General features: G+C 52.1%; 1 protein-coding gene across 3 annotated transcripts in view; it reads left to right on the plus strand.

Annotated features, from left to right (window-relative positions):
• PKD1 (polycystin 1, transient receptor potential channel interacting) overlaps window positions 1–17,332 on the plus strand; it is a 98,898-nt gene that overhangs the window by 68,932 nt on the left and 12,634 nt on the right. For all 3 annotated transcript variants that reach the window (XM_063342881.1, XM_063342882.1, XM_063342883.1), the window contains exons 19-35: window positions 496–712; window positions 1,848–1,998; window positions 2,954–3,106; window positions 5,395–5,539; window positions 6,382–6,984; window positions 7,491–7,647; window positions 9,056–9,308; window positions 9,966–10,161; window positions 11,277–11,447; window positions 11,911–12,054; window positions 12,399–12,609; window positions 12,972–13,098; window positions 13,971–14,087; window positions 14,505–14,554; window positions 14,740–14,942; window positions 15,555–15,660; window positions 16,364–16,482. In XM_063342881.1, the coding sequence (XP_063198951.1) occupies window positions 496–712; window positions 1,848–1,998; window positions 2,954–3,106; window positions 5,395–5,539; window positions 6,382–6,984; window positions 7,491–7,647; window positions 9,056–9,308; window positions 9,966–10,161; window positions 11,277–11,447; window positions 11,911–12,054; window positions 12,399–12,609; window positions 12,972–13,098; window positions 13,971–14,087; window positions 14,505–14,554; window positions 14,740–14,942; window positions 15,555–15,660; window positions 16,364–16,482 (3,123 nt within the window). The remainder of the gene's footprint in view (window positions 1–495; window positions 713–1,847; window positions 1,999–2,953; window positions 3,107–5,394; window positions 5,540–6,381; window positions 6,985–7,490; window positions 7,648–9,055; window positions 9,309–9,965; window positions 10,162–11,276; window positions 11,448–11,910; window positions 12,055–12,398; window positions 12,610–12,971; window positions 13,099–13,970; window positions 14,088–14,504; window positions 14,555–14,739; window positions 14,943–15,554; window positions 15,661–16,363; window positions 16,483–17,332) is intronic.

Genomic DNA, 17,332 nt, shown 5'->3' on the forward strand with positions numbered 1-17,332 from the left:
GTCTGCGCTGAGCCTCTGTCTAATGTCAGGCTTTGCAGGGCTTGTATAGAAGTGCAGCCTTGGGTCGGTGCTGTTCCCAGCCCAAGTAAAGTTATTTCAATTTTTATTTTGCTCATGAACTCTTCACAAATACCTTTAAACGTTACAGGACCCAAACACCTAGGCAGAAAACCCCTAAACATCAGTAAAATTCAAAGAGGGTCAGAGCTTTACATTGCAGGCCCTGAAGACATCCCTCTAGACCAGCAGAGCCCTTAAGCTGTCCCCTAATGGTGGGGATGACCTGTCCCTCTGCCAGAGCAGGGTGACCCCTTGCTGGCGGCAGCGGTGAAGATGCCATGCTGAAGGGTTGAGCGGGGTGGGACGCACCAGGGAAGGGAAGTGCCACTGCCAGGCACTGCCAGCTCTGATGGATGAGCTGGGCTTTGGGATGGTGGCTACAGCCCCCCTATGCCCTTGCCCCTGTCAGACCCCCTGTTTGGGTTTGTTTTGCAGGCTGGCGAGACACGGAGGACGCGGAGGGCCCACTGGTGTACATTCTCCTGGCATCCCGCCGCAGGGCCGGGCACTACCACGAGTTCTGTGTGTACAAGGGTAGCCGTGCCGAGCACAGCGCCTTCCTGCCCCCGGGCTTTCACGAGAGCGGCTTCATGGTGTCTGTGTCAGTCCTTGTTCAGGACCAGCTGGGAGCGACCGTGGTGGCCATTAACCGGTAAGACCCACTGCTCACAGGCTGAGCTTACACGGCAGCGCCAGTGTCCAGCCTAGGCTCCTGAATCACAGTCTTATGGTTTGATCACGGGGTCCCAGTCCTGAAGGGCTTGGCAGATCCTGGGTGAAGTGTTTGCCTCCTGTAAGAGGCTGTTGGCAGGAAGGCAAGGGGAGGCTCAGCAGAAGTGCAATACAGAGAATTCCAGGCTTTGTGGATCATTGCTCAAGGAGGAAACTTTCGCATACGTTACTACTTTCCTGGCCACTTCCTTAATTCCCTGGTGACAACTTGCTTTGAAGGCACAATGTCACTTTCTCAGATCTCTATGCTCTGTGTTCCACCACCTTCTCTGCATCAGGAGACCTCAAAGGAGAGTTGACAGCACCAGGCTCTGGGGCTGGGGGTTGCCTGGTGTCCTGCTGCTGAGAGACAGGGAGATCTTATGTAGCCAAGGTGGAGAGCACGTGCATTAGGGTGGAATAGGGTGGAAGGGATTGCAGCTTGAGTCTCAGCAGGGCCAGTACCATGAAAGCCCAGTTATCTCTTCTGCAAATGCCCCTTGGTTTCCATTGTGTGCCATGCAGGTGACAGGTGCCCACAGGTTCTGAGCATTCTGAGCAGGTCTCTGCTGCCTGGCCAAGCTGCAGGACTGCTTCTTCTTAAGGCTGATTTGCAGCTCCCCACACTGTACATGTGGTCCCGGCCTCCCAGGCTGGGGTTTTATGGTCCTGCAGTGCCTGCGGAGGAGAATCTGTGTCCCAGCTGTTCCTCAGACCCCAGGGAACGATGCCAAAACCAGTGCGGCTCCTTCCAGCACTCCGACCCTGTTTTTAAGTGCTCTTTGTGCTCCATCAAACCAAACCTGGATTTTCTCCTCTGGGTTCAATGCACCTGTGTGCGTCCTACACCTGCAGCTTCACAGAGTTGGACCAGTGAAGAATCAGATTTCAGGTCCATGATGTTCCTACATGCAGTTGGTGCAAACTGGGTATCAGGGCGGCAGTAGTGCTGTCATCCGTGTTTAATCACCTGCTTCCCCTCTGTATCCTTCCCAGCTGAAGGGCAGATTCTGCCCCCTTGCCCCAGCCCCATTTGATAGTCTGCACTTAACCCAAATACCTCTTTCCCTTGGCAGCTCCATGGAAATCGGCTTACCTGAGGGGTTCCCCAGCCTCTCCCACTGGCTCTACAATCAAACTGACACTGTGCTCCGGGGCTTAGTGAAACAAAGGGACCCTCAACAGGTCATTGAGTACTCTCTGGCCCTCATCACCATCTTAAATGAGGTAAAGCAGCACTCTCTGCCCAAGAGGGGCCTCCAGAAGGCCTTGCAATCGCCAATAATGTTATTTGGCCAAGTTTTGTACAGCAATGTAGGGAAATGACTTAATGCTTGTTTTTCATGTAAATCAGTGTACGTGCATGCTGGGAGCTGAGCTGGAGCTATTTTCATGCATCAGAAAGAGTAACAAACTCCAGACACACTACACAATGACCAGGGAAAGCAGAGAGGTTGCAAAATAAAACAGAGGTCCCAGAGAAGGCAGTAGCCCGAGTGTCTCACATGCAGCCTGTGTTTTTGCCCTCGTATTCAAGTCTAAACGCTGAATTTAGAAACAGAAACCTCCCCAGCTCCTTCATGCTTCCCCTAAACCAGCCACCCTACTCCATCTCAGCAGGGCTGGAAACTCCCTGTAGCTGCACAGGTGATGCTCTGGGTGCTAAGACCTCCTTGTTCTGACTGCTGAGCTAGTGCTGCAGAAAGATCTTCTGCCTGCATACAAAGGCTCTTAATCCACAGTGTAGGAGCACCATCCTCCTGGCAGCATTCACTTTCATGCCTACCTAAAGTAGGGTCCGGTCCCTCCAGGTGCATCCCTGTAGGCAGGGCAGGAATTTCCGTCTATACTCATGCTTTCCTCCCCCATAAGAGCCTCCTGCACGCCTGTAAGCCAGGCAGGGGCAATCCCCCTGAGCACAGGCACTGTGCTTAGCTGGATAAGGACTGCACATTGATGCACTACTTAGCTGTCAAGTGCAAGGCTGTTAAGATAATTGCTTGGAGAGCACAAGTGAAATTGAGGAAGTTCTACTGAAAAACCAGCTCATTAGGTCACCCTCTGGGGAAAAGCACAGGCAGGGAGATACAGAGTGCAGGGAAGAGGTGACTTCAGCACAGCTCGTCATCCTCTGAAACAGCTTGATACTTTTCCTCACTCTACCTGATTTTATCACCCCCAGTATGAGCGGTCCGTGCTTCTGGAACCTGAGACTGGGAATGAATTTGAACTCCGGACCTGGACTCGCAATAATATCACAGAAATCCTGAACTCATTGAAGGTGAACACAGTTGACGATATCCAGCAAATCTCAGCTGCCTTGGCGCAGTGCACGGTATGTTCCCCATCCATCTCCAGCCTCCTGCTCTTCCAGGTGCAGCTTAGATCCTCTTCAATTCTTGTTCTGCTTCCCCATCTCTGTCTCCCCACACACATACCACCCAGGGAGAACAGGTATCACTTGTTGACATCATTGGGGTTTCTGTGGTGATGTTGTTAAGTGTTGTCAGCTCTGCCTCTCACCATGCCACTGATCTAGCAGGCGTGGATAAGATGGTGTGTTCATGTGCTGGAAGACAGCACCTAAGAATTCTACGCTGCTTTTCTGGTACTAGCCCTGGTGTGGCAGCTTGTTAGCAAGTAAGTTCCTTCACTTGCAGATGGATACTGTAGGACAGGCCTCGACAGACTGGAGAAGCACTGGAATAAATTGCTGGGGGAGTCGCAGAATCTCCAAGGACAGGCTGGACTCCCATCAGGAGTAACACAAGTAGAGCTGGACCTGCCTTGAGCCAGGGGACAGCGCCAAGGACTGACGTTCCTTCCAGCCTTATTTCTACCATACAGGATTAGAAACACTGCTCTGCTTCCCTGCTGATTGGAAGCGCTGTGTTCCCCGGCCAGCTCTCAGTTTCAGCTCCCTGGTGCTGGGGCTGCTGCCTGGTGGATTTAGGAGTGGCTTTATGTGTTTTGTCAGATGGGCAAAGGGAAGAGAGCCCAGTTATATAATGCGCTTGGGGTTTGGTGGTCAGCCAGTCTGCTCTGGCATGCTCTTCCTTCCCCCCTTCCCAAATCTTTGCTTTTGCGACTGGAGTCGGGTACCCCAGCCTTGTCCACGCATCGCCTGCCCAGCCAGGTCAGCAGCCTCGCTCAGCAGGAAGAGGCTGTCGTTGAAATGATGGACAGACTACTGCATCCCACCCACAGAGTCCTTCTTCTGCTGCTTCTTTCTCTGCTTCAGAGTGTGCAAACCTCAAAAATCACTTCTTTCTGTTCATCTTTAGTCAGGGATTTGGGGTTCGGCACATCCCCTTCTGATGCTGGATTGGTTTCTTTCTGTCTCTCCCACATGCTCTTGCCTTGCAAGTTGATCTTGCTGTGGAAGCTTAGGTCTAGAAATAGAATTTTTGTTCCACGGGAAAAGCTGACATTCCAGGATTAGTTTGTGCTCTGGATTGGAATGAAAAGCTTAGAAAAACAGTAATCTAGAAATTCCCAAGTGGTTGAGACTAGCGCGGAGTTCACACATTTCCTTTCCTGTAGAAGTGTCAATCAGTGCTGATACTTTTTGGATTTTACCTACAGGGGAGAGGACAAATCAGAATGAATTTCTCCTGGAGGGGAAAAAAAGAATCTCAGTCGTCTTAGTAGATTCTCCTTCCTAAGCAGTAGTTCCTTGGGTGGTTCCTCCCCATAACCCTTTTTATTCCCCACCTCCTTAATACCTGACTGTGCCTTGTGGACTCTGATTTACACAGTATGTCCTCGCTTTTCATAGCTTACAAATAAAAGCAGAAAAGGGGGAATTCTAGACCTGCAGATGCTGTTTTGATTCTTCACCAAAACATATGGTGAATCATGTCTGAATCCTATGATGATTAAAAGAAGAAAGATGAATAAGAGCTAGGAACTGGGTTGTGGTAACAGCTTCCATGTGTTGCCTCAGTCCCTCCCATCCAGCCCTCATGAGTGCGGGGAGCTCCAGGCCATGGCTAGAACATTCTGTTTCTTGGACACATCTGGGAGCAGAGGGAGGGACATCCATCATGCCTGAGTGGCAGGATCCCTCCCACAGCTTTCAGGAGTATTTGGACATTGAAATGGATTCAGTTAGGGCTAAATCTTGCTCCCAGTGAAGATAGCGGAGTGGATGGAGGAATCCTATCCAGCTCCTTCTGGTTGATTTCTGTAGGAATAGTGTGTGGTCCCCAAGGGGTACTCATGAGATGCAACAGCAGAAGACATGCTTGGTCCTTACAAGTGAACTCCAGGGAACATGAATATGCTGCCCTTTAATGCTCTTTCCAACCCTAATGCATCCTCCATTAGACTCCCGGCATGCCTGCATGTACGCTGTCAGATTGTAACATCAGGGGAGGTGGATGGAAGAGTCGTGAAGATACCAACAACTTCTGGCATCTCTCAGTGTGAGCAGAGCAGCCATGGTCTCTGCAGTCACCTCCCTGGGGATGGAAAGAGCAGAGGTGACTTTCAGCGTGCAAATGGTGTTTGAACAAATGTGCTTAGGTCTTTGCAGAACGGAGCCAGCTGAACTTGCCCACAGCTACTTTCGTCTTTCCCTGGGGACGTTCCTACTGTATGAGACTGTGTTCCCCTTTGCAGGTGGTGAGCAAGGAGTTGGTTTGCAAGTCATGCCTGACAAGGACCTTGAACAAGCTGGAGACCATGATGACCATTCTGCAAGGGGAAACGACCCAAGGCACTGTGACACCGACTGGTATCGCCGACAACATCCTCAACATCACAGGTCAGTTTTGTTCCTGCAGGAACAGGTGACATTTGACGGGGCACTGCTGAGGGCACAGGTCTCCCTGTGTAGGGTCCTCGGCAGAAGTAGACTGAGGGAAGCATTGCAGGCTTTCTCCTGTACCGTTAGGGGCTTGGTTCATGCCTTTTCAAGCTGCTAGGGAGATTCCATCTGACAATTAGAGTGTGGCACCCCAGTACTTTCTTCTCCCCGCACTTTTTCCAAGGTTGTCCTGTCATTGGCAGCTGTCTCTGCAGACGTTTAAATATGACAGTTATTAATAAACTCACTAATACTTCAGGGAATTGTCTTTTTAGTAAACAACGAGTAACAGCTATGATTTCCAGATGCTTGCCTTCCTGGTTGCCATCTGAGGAGCGTGCCGAACTTCACTGGGGCACCCACGAACACTGTGCAGAAATTCCCACCTGGTTGCTCTGGGAGGAAGCAGAGGCACCTTCTTTGCACTCCTTGTTATATATTTCGAAGTGTTCTGTGCTTTGTAGTGCAAAAACTTAGTAACGTATGTTTGATTTATCCATTCTTTCCCTGTTTCCCAATCTGTCATCTAGTCATTTCACAGGAGGAAAATAAAACCTGTTGTGATTAAGTATTTACTGCCAAACTTTGTAGATTAGCCAAGAGCCTGCAGGAATTGCTAACAGCTTTATTTTTAGCTATGTGCTACTGAGGACTTCCAGTGCGGGAGGTCATGTGCACAGGTAGAGTTACAGTGAGAAGACAGTAAGGAAAGGCTTGTCTGATTGTTTTGGGAAGGTGTCAGATGTTATCTAGGCTATTTACCACTTCATCTGCTTACACCTTTATTTCTCTCCTGGCAGGTGACCTAATTCACCTTGTTAATACGGTTTCACAAGAATCTAAGCCCCAGGAACTGCTGTCTGATTCCCACAATTTGCTGCTAGCTCCCAAAGCCTACAACCTGTCTTCCAGCCTGATGCGCATCCTCATGAAGTCTCGAGTGCTGAATGAAGAGCCCCTTGAGCTGGTGGGAGGAGAAATTAAGGCCACAGGCAAGCGGTCTGATCCCTTTAACTTGCTTTGCTACGAAAACACACCAAACTGCCAGTTCTCCATTCCCCAGGCTTTCAACACCACCCTTTCCAACTTGACGGATGTCATTCAAGTCATGTTCCAAGTAGACTCCAATCCTTTCCCTTTTGGTTACATCAGCAACTACACCGTGTCCACAAAGGTCGCCTCCATGGAGTTTCAGACACACAACGGGGTGCAGATCCCCATTGGGAGCCTGGACTCAGAGAAAGCCATCACCGTAATGGTGTCAAACAACACGGATGCAGACAATCTCTCTGCTGGCACTGAAGTCATCGAGGCAAGAACATCTGTGAACCTCATTGTGACTATGGAGAGCAACAACAGAGAAGCAGGACTGCACTTCCAGCTCACTTACAGAGTCCTGAACGGTAGTGCAGACACATCCAACTCTTTATGCTCTTTGCTATTTCTTCCCGTGGGAGAGGAGGGCTGGGTGTTGCAGCAAAGGAGAGCTATGTCAAGAGGTAACTGGTGTGTGGGAGGGGATGTCAGGTGTAGCCAGCAAGTTCCACACTGCATGGTTGAGGTTCCAGCTGTCATGGGCATCGTCCAGTCCCCAGTGTAATCCTTGCTTGTGGAGATTCTGGCACTGAGAGGCCTTTTGCTTTTTCCAGCCCTTTTGTTGAGCCACATTAGCACTGGTGGGAGTTTGTCCTGTCTCTCTCTTGGTCAGGTACAATGGTATCCAGAGTCTCTTGTTCAGGGATCCTCTGAACTGCAGACTGAGAGAGTGCAGTCTGGAAAAGCATCTCTCTTGACTTTCTGTGATCCTGATACTCCTCCCTGGACATCTACTGCTGGCATCAGGTTTGTGGTCAGTCTCTCCCTGGTGTTTATAAAGTACTTTCTTTTCTTTCTCCCCCTCCCCACACAGATCACTACATTGCGAGCGAGCCTGAGCCATTCATCATGGCTTATCTCCATCATGAACCAGAGCCCAATGAGCACAACTGCAGTGCCTCTAAGAAAATTGGCCTGGATGCCCTGGCTGGAAGTGACCACAAGCTCTACACCTTTTTCACCTCACCCAGGTAAGAGAAGCCTCCCTTGTAATCCCTGTCACTCCTGGGCTGTCCCGTGGATGTGCGTGAGGGACGCTCAGGGCCTGACCATGACTTGCCAGGCTGCTTTGCAAGGGCTGGTGCTGTTGTAGCTACCCACAGTGCTGCTCTGTCCTGGAAGGAGGAAGCTCTCCTGGGCAGGCAGCTGCAAGATGCCATTCCTACACCTCAGCGTTGGCACCTCTTCTACCCTGGCACTCCCTCTTTCCCAAACATCTGCTGCTGGTGCAAAAGCAGCTCAGCTCTCTATGATTTGCCTTTCTGATCTAGGTGAGGGAGAGTCCCCTTTCTAGAGCTGTAAATCACATTCCCTGTGAGTATCATGACCCTCACGCAGGGCCTCTCCTCGTGATGTCTCCCCCTGCTGCCCTTTGCTCACTTGCCTGATAGCTGCTGTAGTTTGTTTGTCTGATACTTGTCCAGACTTTCATCCTCTGTGCACTAGCAACCCCAGAGCTGCCCATCTTTACCAGGACTTCTTCCCCAAGGGGCTCACACTGACCTTTTCAGATTCAGGGCTTGCTCCATGCAGGTCATGAAACCATTTCCCGCAGCAAAGCACCACACATGTTACCCTGGTTCCTGAACTGCGGTGTAACCTTCACAAAAGCAGCTCTCTCCTCAGAGCTCATCTTCCCACCGTGTGACTGGAGGGGAAAGCAGATTCACTTGTGGGCTCCCATCCACCCTGCTTGGCTGCTGCTTGGAGTGTGCCAGGGCTCATTAAGCACTGCTGTTGTGCTGTTGGGTTTTGCAGCAATGCTCTCTTCTTCTTATCAGAGCAGTCATTCTTGCAACTTCAGTTGCTGACTTGCTTCCTTGCCCAGGAGTGTGTGAGTTCATGCCTTGTGTTATTTACGAGCCATTCCTAGGGATGAAAAGAAAAGATAGGCAGCTTGGGAATAGGTGGGGCAAGAGTAGAGCCACTGTTGTGTAAGTTGACAACAGCTTCCATGGCTTTTGGTAACAGGATGCTCAAAGAGGGACTGATCATCCTAATGAGCAAATCTGCTCCCAGCCAAGAATCATAGAGTTGGTATGGAAGTGTCGTGTGGGTCAGTGGGACACAGGGAAGGGTGGGTGGGAAGGCTGTGCAAGGCTGCCAGCGCAGAGAAGAGGATGTGCAACATAATGCTCCAAGTGCTGAACTAATAGAAAGATAAAGAAGAATTCAGGTGGTTTGTAGAAACCCAGACTTTCTGTACAACCAAGGGATGGTGTAAATTACACCACATTCGCTGGGCTTTTTCTCCTCATTGTGTGCTTACCTGTTCCTTTAGCAGGGTGCTTTCCATGGGCACACATCCATCAGAACAGGGTTTGTGTCCCTTCAGCAAGCACGTTAATAATGTCTCCTTGCTTTCTTTGCCTTTTCCAGAACTGATGACACCATCCAGAAATACTACTTTAACATCACAAACCATTTTAGCTGGTCCCCAGTGGAGGTGACTCTGGGGCTGTACACCTCCCTCTGCCAGTACTTCAGCGAGCAGGAGAAACGGTGGAAGACAGAAGGCATCATCCCGCTGGAAGACACCAGGCCAGACCAGGCTGTGTGCTTAACCCAGCACCTCACTGCCTTTGGGGCCAGTCTGTTTGTCCCCCCAAACTCTGTCCAGTTCATCTTTCCCGTGAGTAAAACAAAGTAGGGGCTGTGCAGCGTTGCCACGCTCTGAACAGATTGTTGTCACCTGGAGGAAAGCCTCGGGCTCCCGTTGGCTTCACATTCAAGCTGGGTTATGACTGACCCGTGCCCAGCTGGCAGACCAGCACAAGTACCTGAGAGCCTTTGGGAGCTGCAGATGGGCACAGCTCACAGAGGGGCTGTATCCTCTGATCATGAGTCCTGGCTGCTGCTGCTAAAAGCAGACTTTTGCAGATGGCTTTATTCCCTATTCGGGACACCTCACAGTGTGTTCACCTCTTAGTGAGATGCCAAATGCTCCTCCCAGCTGTCACCCAGCACTGTTTTATCCCAGCGAGCTTGCACCTGCCAGCTGCTCCCTGCCTCCCAGGGGTGTTCAGGCTCTTTCTGGCTGTCAGCGTGACGTAAGTGGGAGCAGAGAGCTCTCGGCAGCTGCTACAGCAACTTCATCCGGCTGCTGCAGTCGCTCCACAGGGCTGTGAGCACACAGTCTGTGCAGGGACAGGTCTTTCTCTGTTTGCATGTGGTAATCATGTGTGTGAACGGTGATTATAGCCAGGAAGAAGACAGCATGACTCGTGGGGAATGGGGGAGGTCCTCCTGGGGAAGGAGAGTGCCTCGCAACATGCTTCTTTTCTCTTAGGCTCCAGGCCCAGGTCTCAACTACATCGTTCTGCTGACGTGTGCCGTCTGTTTTGTGACCTACTCAGTGGCTGCACTGATCGTGCACAAGCTGGACATGATTGACATTAACCGAGTGGGAGTGATTCCCTTCTGCGGGAAGAACGGGCTGTACAAATACGAAATCCTGGTGAAAACTGGCTGGGGCAGAGGATCAGGTTAGCCCATAGTCTACTCCTGTGCTTGATTCCTAGACATCTGCGTAGTTCTCCTGAGATCGCACCTCAGCACATCATGCACCAAATGTTCCCCTGCAGGGCCCAGAGCTGACCTGGTGTTTGGAGCAGCACTGATCAGACAGTGAGTTCAGGGCTTCCCACAGCATTCACAGATTTTATTGTGTGTTGATGGGGCAGGTCAAGCAAGAGCTGTGCAGAAGAGCATGCTACCCCAGTGCTTGCTGTTGGGGTGGTACAAGCAACTGCTGCTGGAAGGAACCACCCAGTATAGAAATACCCCCACCCTGCTTTCCCTGACTGGGCTGTGGTTGCAGGAACAGCCAAGAGGCAGCAATTGTTCCTCACTTCTGGCCCTCTCCTGCAGAAGCATCCAGGCGTTGTGGGCCCTTTAGGTGGACCATTTTGCTGTCATCCAGCATCCATCACTTTTTCTGCCGTCTGAGTCTTTCTCAGCAGCATGAAGGCAGAAAGCTTGGCTTTCTGATATGGGGCTGGGTTTGTAGCTAGAGCTGCCAGAAACATCGTCCTGGATTTGGAAATCCAGGCAGCTGGGATGTGGAAGCTCGAAGCAAGGACAGAGGTGAAGTGCCACTGTGTCACTGCCAGAAACATGCTGCCATTAATCTTAGTGTAACCACTGGTTTCACTGGCAGCAGGTTTCACCTGAAGCCACCCCAAGGACCATCCAGGTTGAGCAGGTGGACCAAGGAGCATCTGGCAATTGGTACCAGAGAGAAGTCAAAGAAAACAAGTCTTTCAGCTACTTGGTGGAAAAAACATCCAGAATAAACATCTCCTCCCATGAGGGTGTTAGCAAGGCAAGGAATGTCAGATTCAGTCCCCTCCAAAGAGGAAAACCATGAGCATGCCAAGGTCCATGCACCAGGCCAATCTGAGCAGCTGCCCTCCAGGCTGTGTGTAACACTATCCCTGGGTGTGGGATGGCTGTTGAGCGCATTCCTTCCTCCGAATCTCCAGGTGGCCCTTCTGAAGGGCCATTGCATCTGGTACCAGGTCACTAGCAGGAAGGCAGAGCTGGGGAACAGCCCAACCTTGGGTAGACTTGCCTAACTGAGCCCCATTAACTCTGCCAGGTACTACAGCTCATGTGGGGATCGCCCTGTATGGTGTGGACAATAAAAGTGGTCACAGACATCTGGATGGAGAGAACGCTTTCCACCGCAACAGCCTTGACGTGTTTCAGATTGCAACAGAGCGGAGTCTGGGGAGCATCTGGCGCATCCGCATTTGGCATGACAATAAAGGTGAGACGTAAGCGGGTGTGCAGGCCTGAGGCAGCCATCACACATCCCAGGTCAGAACCAGGCTCTGCTCCGCCTGGTGCCTGGGCCAGGAGAGAAGTACTTGAGCCTGCAGTCTGGACTGGCACTGATGGGAGACCATGGTGACCCATTGGCTGGGGGAAGTTTGTTGTCGGGGGGAGAGGGTACGTGGGGTCTCCATCATGGGGAAGTCTGCAGACTGGTCAGCTGTAATCCTGTACAAATACAATGCAATGTGCTGTGACAGTGTCTGTAAATGTCCATACAGCCTAGGAGGTGTATGGATATTTCTCTTGGGGACTGTGCAATTCCTACCGATGAAGATAGTGTCACAGGGTAACTGCTGCTGTCCCACTGAGGGGCTCTTGTGTTGCCCTCTCAGCTTTGCAAGTCCACAGAGGGAATGTCTGCCATGAAACACATTTCCTCATTTCTTAACTTTTAGGACTCAGCCCCTCTTGGTACCTGCAGCACGTCATAGTCCGGGACCTGCAGAGCAGCAAGAGCTACTTCTTCCTGGTGAATGACTGGCTGTCGGTGGAGAGTGAAGAGAATGATGGCATGGTGGAGAAGGAGGTTTATGCTGCCAGTGAGTGCTCAGCCCCTGGGGTGTGGGGCTGGGATGGCCGAGTAGCATGCAGGTTCTTGTTGTGTTGAGGAAGGTTCCACAGCAGCAGACTGCAGAGGGACCATAGAGCCTGCACACTGGCTCTTCCTCATTGCATTTGATGCCTTGTGCAGCCAAGTGCTCTGCTGGGTCCATGTGCTAGGGGACAAGGCATGGCAAGGACACAGCTGTGCAGGAGCGACCATATAGATGCAGTGTGGATACTTCCTTGAATATTAGTCTGCAAGGAGGGACCATGGCAGGCCCAGCCAGGTCCCCTCTGTGGTGCAGCTGGTCCTGAGAGTCTCTTCTCTTTTTGTGCTCAGGTGAGACAGAGCTGAGGAGCTTCTCCCGGATCTTCATAGCAGAGTTGCAGCGAGGTTTCTTTGAGAAGCATGTCTGGCTGTCCATGTGGGACCGCCCGCCTCGCAGCCGCTTCACCCGTGTCCAGAGAGCCACTTGCTGCTCCCTCCTCATCTTCCTCTTCCTCTGTGCCAATGCTGTGTGGTACGGCGTGGTGGGGAATGTACACCTCAGGTGAGCTGTGTCCCTTGGTGCTCTGGCCAGTCCCTTACCTCCTCAGTGCCCCTCCTGTGCTTCCCTTTGCATAGGGCAGGACAGACGTTATGTCTGCTGGGAATAGGTGCCTTGCTTGTGGCCCTGAGTCTGCCCTTCCTGCTCCAAAGAATCTGGGACCAGGACGCAGATGACCAAGGACAATCTGATCAGCTTTCCCCCTTACCTGATTTTGCTGTGTCTTCTTAGCGCTGCCCATGCCCACTTTGTTCTCTGCACATCTGAAATGCTTGGTTGTGCAATTTTGTCTCACTCCTTGCTTAGCTAGCAGCCCTGAGCGCTCCTGCTAACGCTGGTCTTTGATCTTTTTCAATTCTCTCCAGCAACGGGGCCGTTTCCAACCTGATCCCTGTTAACGTGGACACAGTGGCTGTTGGTTTGGTCTCCAGCATGGTGGTCTACCCTCTCTACCTGGTCATTTTATTTCTCTTCCGGATGGCTCGTGGCAAGGTAATGAGAAGTAGTTGCAGGCTGCCCAGATGGGTGTGATGCCATCAGGTTTGCTCCTCTGAGGTTAGATTCTGCCCTTTGTCGTACATCACTTTTCCAGCTGGTCTCTGCACTTACCTGGTTGTACCTCTGTGCTGCCCTGCACCAGGGCCAGACCCCTGCCCTTAGCAAGTCTCTGTCTCCCTCTTGAGCTGGGAGCAGCCCCTGACCTTTTAAGGACAGATCGCTACCTGGATTTTGACACTGCCGAGACAGAGACCAAAAGAGCAGATTTTAAAAGCTGTTTAGGCACTTACCCCCTCTTGATTTCAGTATGTGATAGGTACCCAAATGCCATTTAAAGGTATGACCCTTTGCTGCATTGGCAGGAGCCTGAGAGATGCTCAGTGGAGCATTGCTAATGAAATGCCTACCCTGGGTACAAATTCAACTGTCTGAGCAGAACTGTGGTTAGGCAGCTGTGAAAGGATTAGCTGGGGATTTAATGACTAGTTAGACACAATTAGCAGCCCCATTAAGTACTGCAGCCAGCTGCTCAGTGACTAATGAGCAGCAAATGTGTCTGATATTTCTTGTTCCTGTAAGCACTCCCTGCTTTGCAGGAAGTTGCAAACTCATGTGGCTTCCTGGGAGCTTGTACATGGAGCAGCCTAGATGGCACTGGGCTGTGGTACATGTGGATACAGGTGCCCAAGGTGCCTGGGAGGCAGCGGAGGATGTGCCTGTGCCTGTTCCCAGCCCCTGCACAAGCATGGAGCTCCCCAGCACAGTAGGGAGCTGACGGGAGCCACTGAGCAGCAGTGCTCTGAGCCACTGTGACATTGTTACCTCCATCCCTCCCTTTTCTACTCAAGCCTTCCCGTCTTCTGCAGGTCTCCATCAATCACACCCTGACTCACTCAGACCAGCAGTCCTTGGAAATCGACAACTACCTGGACTCCTCAATCCTTGACAGCTCCTTCCCCACCTTCCCTGGGCTCAGGGCAGAGGTAACCTGCTTTACACCCGAAAGCTGGACAGGCTGCATGGATCTGTGTGCTCCTGTGCATGGACACAGTGTCTATCCACAGCTGTCAGTGCAAGAACTGATGCACTCAAGTGCCTCTGGCAAATACTAGTGACAGGGGGAGCCACAGCCCTTCATTTCTCACCTGCAGCTCTGCGCAGGCCAGTCCCAGGTACTGAGCACAAGCTGTCTCCAGCTACTGCTCTGTGTCTGTGAGCATGGATCTTCCCAGCGTGCCTGGGTGTGATCTCTGGAGGAGAGCAGACTCCTGGAGGTGTGGACCCAGGGCTAATAGCAGGTCCAGCTCCAGGTTTCTAGTGACCCCTGATGTTAACAACGAGCTGTTTTAACCAGGCACAACCAGTGTCATGTGCCTGAAATGCCTCTGGTTCCTCCACAGGCCTTCTCTGAGCAAACCAAAACAGATCTGTTCTTGGAGGACTCCAAAAGGTAAGTAGGTTTTTGGGGATGGAGCAAGTAGGAGTTTAGTGTAGTTTTCTGCTTTGGTAGACTGGGGCTGTGCTCCCGTGGCTGTTTTCCTTCTAGACAGTCATACGTACTAGCACAGTTGCTTTTCTTATGCATTCCATTCCCCACGCATACCTGATTGCACCCATTCCTCTGTTTTCCTTCAGCCTTGTGCGGTGGCCCTCCAGCGAGGCCCTGCTCAGCTGGCCAGACCTCCTCAGCGACCCCTCCATCATGGGCAACACCATCCAGAAGCTGAAGAGAGGCCGGGCCAGCCGCCACCTTGGACTCGAGGCCCCACTGGCGACTGAGGAGGACAGCTTGTCACTTGGTGTTCACCAGGGACAGCCTCGATATTTCTCTGCCTCAGGTGGGTATGTGAGTAGTATTGCTCTGTACCAGGGTTTGAATAACCCAGGGAAGTGCAGGAGGAGCAATCTGGTCCTTGGGAGCCCTGGCTTAGCTCTGAAGAAGGCAGGATAGCAGAGCCTGCCACCATCACCACTGACTTCAATGTGAAGGGCAGAGGAGCGGAATCATATTTTCTTAATGGGCATTTCAGTGTGGGGAAAGCAGAAATCCTGATGGGGATCAGTCTGAAGTGAGTGGTCACCACACCGCCAGCAGACTAGGAGCAAAGAGAGATGTGTTCCCGTGGGACCTGAACGGTCTAAGCACCAACACTTCTTCACTGGTTTCAAAGCCACAGTGTGTCTCTGAATGCCTGTAAATGAATGAAGAAGGGGAAGGACTTGGCCTCTTAGATTAGCAGTTTCATGCCAGGCTCTACAGCCAAGCTGGGGACAGGAGTTAGAAGACAGGGAGGAGGGGAGGGCTGTCCCATGGAGAAGGACCTCACCCTGGCCCTCCTCCTCCCCAGTTCCATAAATGTGGCTGAGCCCGAGCAGTGCAGAACCGTCCCCCAGTGCAGTGCTGGGTGCTGTGCTCCTGCCAATGTTGTTTGCACTCTCTCTTTCCCCAGATGAGGATCTGATCCGGCAGATCCTGGCAGATGGAGCTAGTGGCATCTCCCATTCCCAGGACCTAGGGCCGTACATGAGGGCTGAAACGGATCTGATCTCAGGCCTGTAAGTATCTGGGGAGCAAAGTCCCCCACTGAGCCAGTGCCTCCTGTCCCTTGCCCTCCCACCCAGCTCTGTGGTGGACGGTGTTGCGCCAGCCAGCTTTGCTGCATCCAGCCACAGTGAGCTGAGCTAAGCTGGATTTTGAGACATTGCAAATGCCTGGGACAGCCTTGTCACGAGTCACTATGTTCTTGCTGACTATGATTCCTGCAGCCCCCACAGCAAGAGCTCCAGGAGGGCACTGCCATCCTTCCAGGAGCCACCTAGAATATCCCCTTAAGGCCCCAGCTGAAGATGTGTCTCCAGAGCTTTGTGGGCTGCTGACAAAGTGCCAGGACGTGGGTTCGCTTCATGGCACTGAGGGGAGGGAGAAAGGGAGTTGAATCTCTGTTGTGTTATCATGCCCAAAGCACCCTGCTTTGGGACCCTGACCACCGCCCAGCCGGGCTGGCAGCTCGTCACTGGGTAGACGGTGCAAAGTGGCAGATCAAGGGAGGGGAAAGACTTTCAGCTCACCTCAATGCAGAGCAGAGTGCCTGCGTGCCTTGGCAGCCTGGGCCCACTGCTCTAGAAGGAAATGCTTCTAACTGGTCTGGGGCTGCTGCACTGGAATTAGCACTGGAGTTCAGTCCACCTCGGTGCCAGTCTGCTTACCACAGAGCCAGCAGTGACATGGCTCACCAATATCGCCCCTTTGCCTTGGCAGGTCCAGCGTGTTTGGGGAGAAGGTGGAGACTGTCATGATGCAGAAGCTGAATGACAAAGGCCAGAGCATGGCAGCTCCTCCCAGGGAAGTGAGCCGATCAGCCAAATCAACGTGGACAGGTACCAGGGCTGCAGGGCTGTGTCAGCATCGGGGCAGGGAAGGTGGGGATGTGGAGGAAGAGTGCATTTTTTTGCACACAGCAGCACTTGGGAGGTACAGGGAGATAAACAGAAAAGGAGCCTTACGAAAGGCTGCCCCCCTGCTTGGGATGTATTTGCTGTTTCCTTCCAGCTTCTCTCAGAGCCTGAATCTCAGTAAGCCTGGGGCCACCACTTGTGCTGTGACAGTCCTTACACCCTAGGGAAGCTCTGCTCACTGCTTCCCCATTTACTGTGCTCTCTGCACCCTTCTACAGCCATCAGTCCCTTCATCCGTCCATCACGAGAGTGTGAGAGTCTCTGTACATAACCAGAGGGGAAAGGGAGTCATATGCCAAGGAAAGTTCAAATCAATAAACAAAGCAAAGAAGCGAAGAGATGCTTCCTACTGGGTCATGCAACGTGACAGCCAGCCAGCTGGGCTTGCACAAGGCAGGGAACAAGTTGTCAGGCCCCGCAAGGACATGGGGGTGATAAGTGCCTGGGTGCCCTGCGGAGAAGCTCAGCATCGGTTCTCTTAGCATGAGCTCTTGGCTTCCCAAGGCACAGCTTCCCTGGGGCAGGCTGCAGCATGGAAAATTGGACACAGCAGCAATCCTCTTGGGTCCGTTAAAATCCATCATTTCGTCTTGGTTGATGAATGGTTGTAGTATCTTTATGCAGGCATTGATTTGCATGAGTGGGTGAAAGAAGCTGTGCTGAGTGAGCCCCAGGGCAGGGTGGCTTGGCAGTCTGAAGGCAGCCAGAGCACCAAATCTGCGTGGCTTTTCATGAGTTTGACAGCAGCATCTCCAGCCAGGCTGGGCATGCC

This window comes from Chroicocephalus ridibundus, chromosome 8, assembly GCF_963924245.1.
Source record: "Chroicocephalus ridibundus chromosome 8, bChrRid1.1, whole genome shotgun sequence".
NCBI lineage: Eukaryota > Metazoa > Chordata > Aves > Charadriiformes > Laridae > Chroicocephalus > Chroicocephalus ridibundus.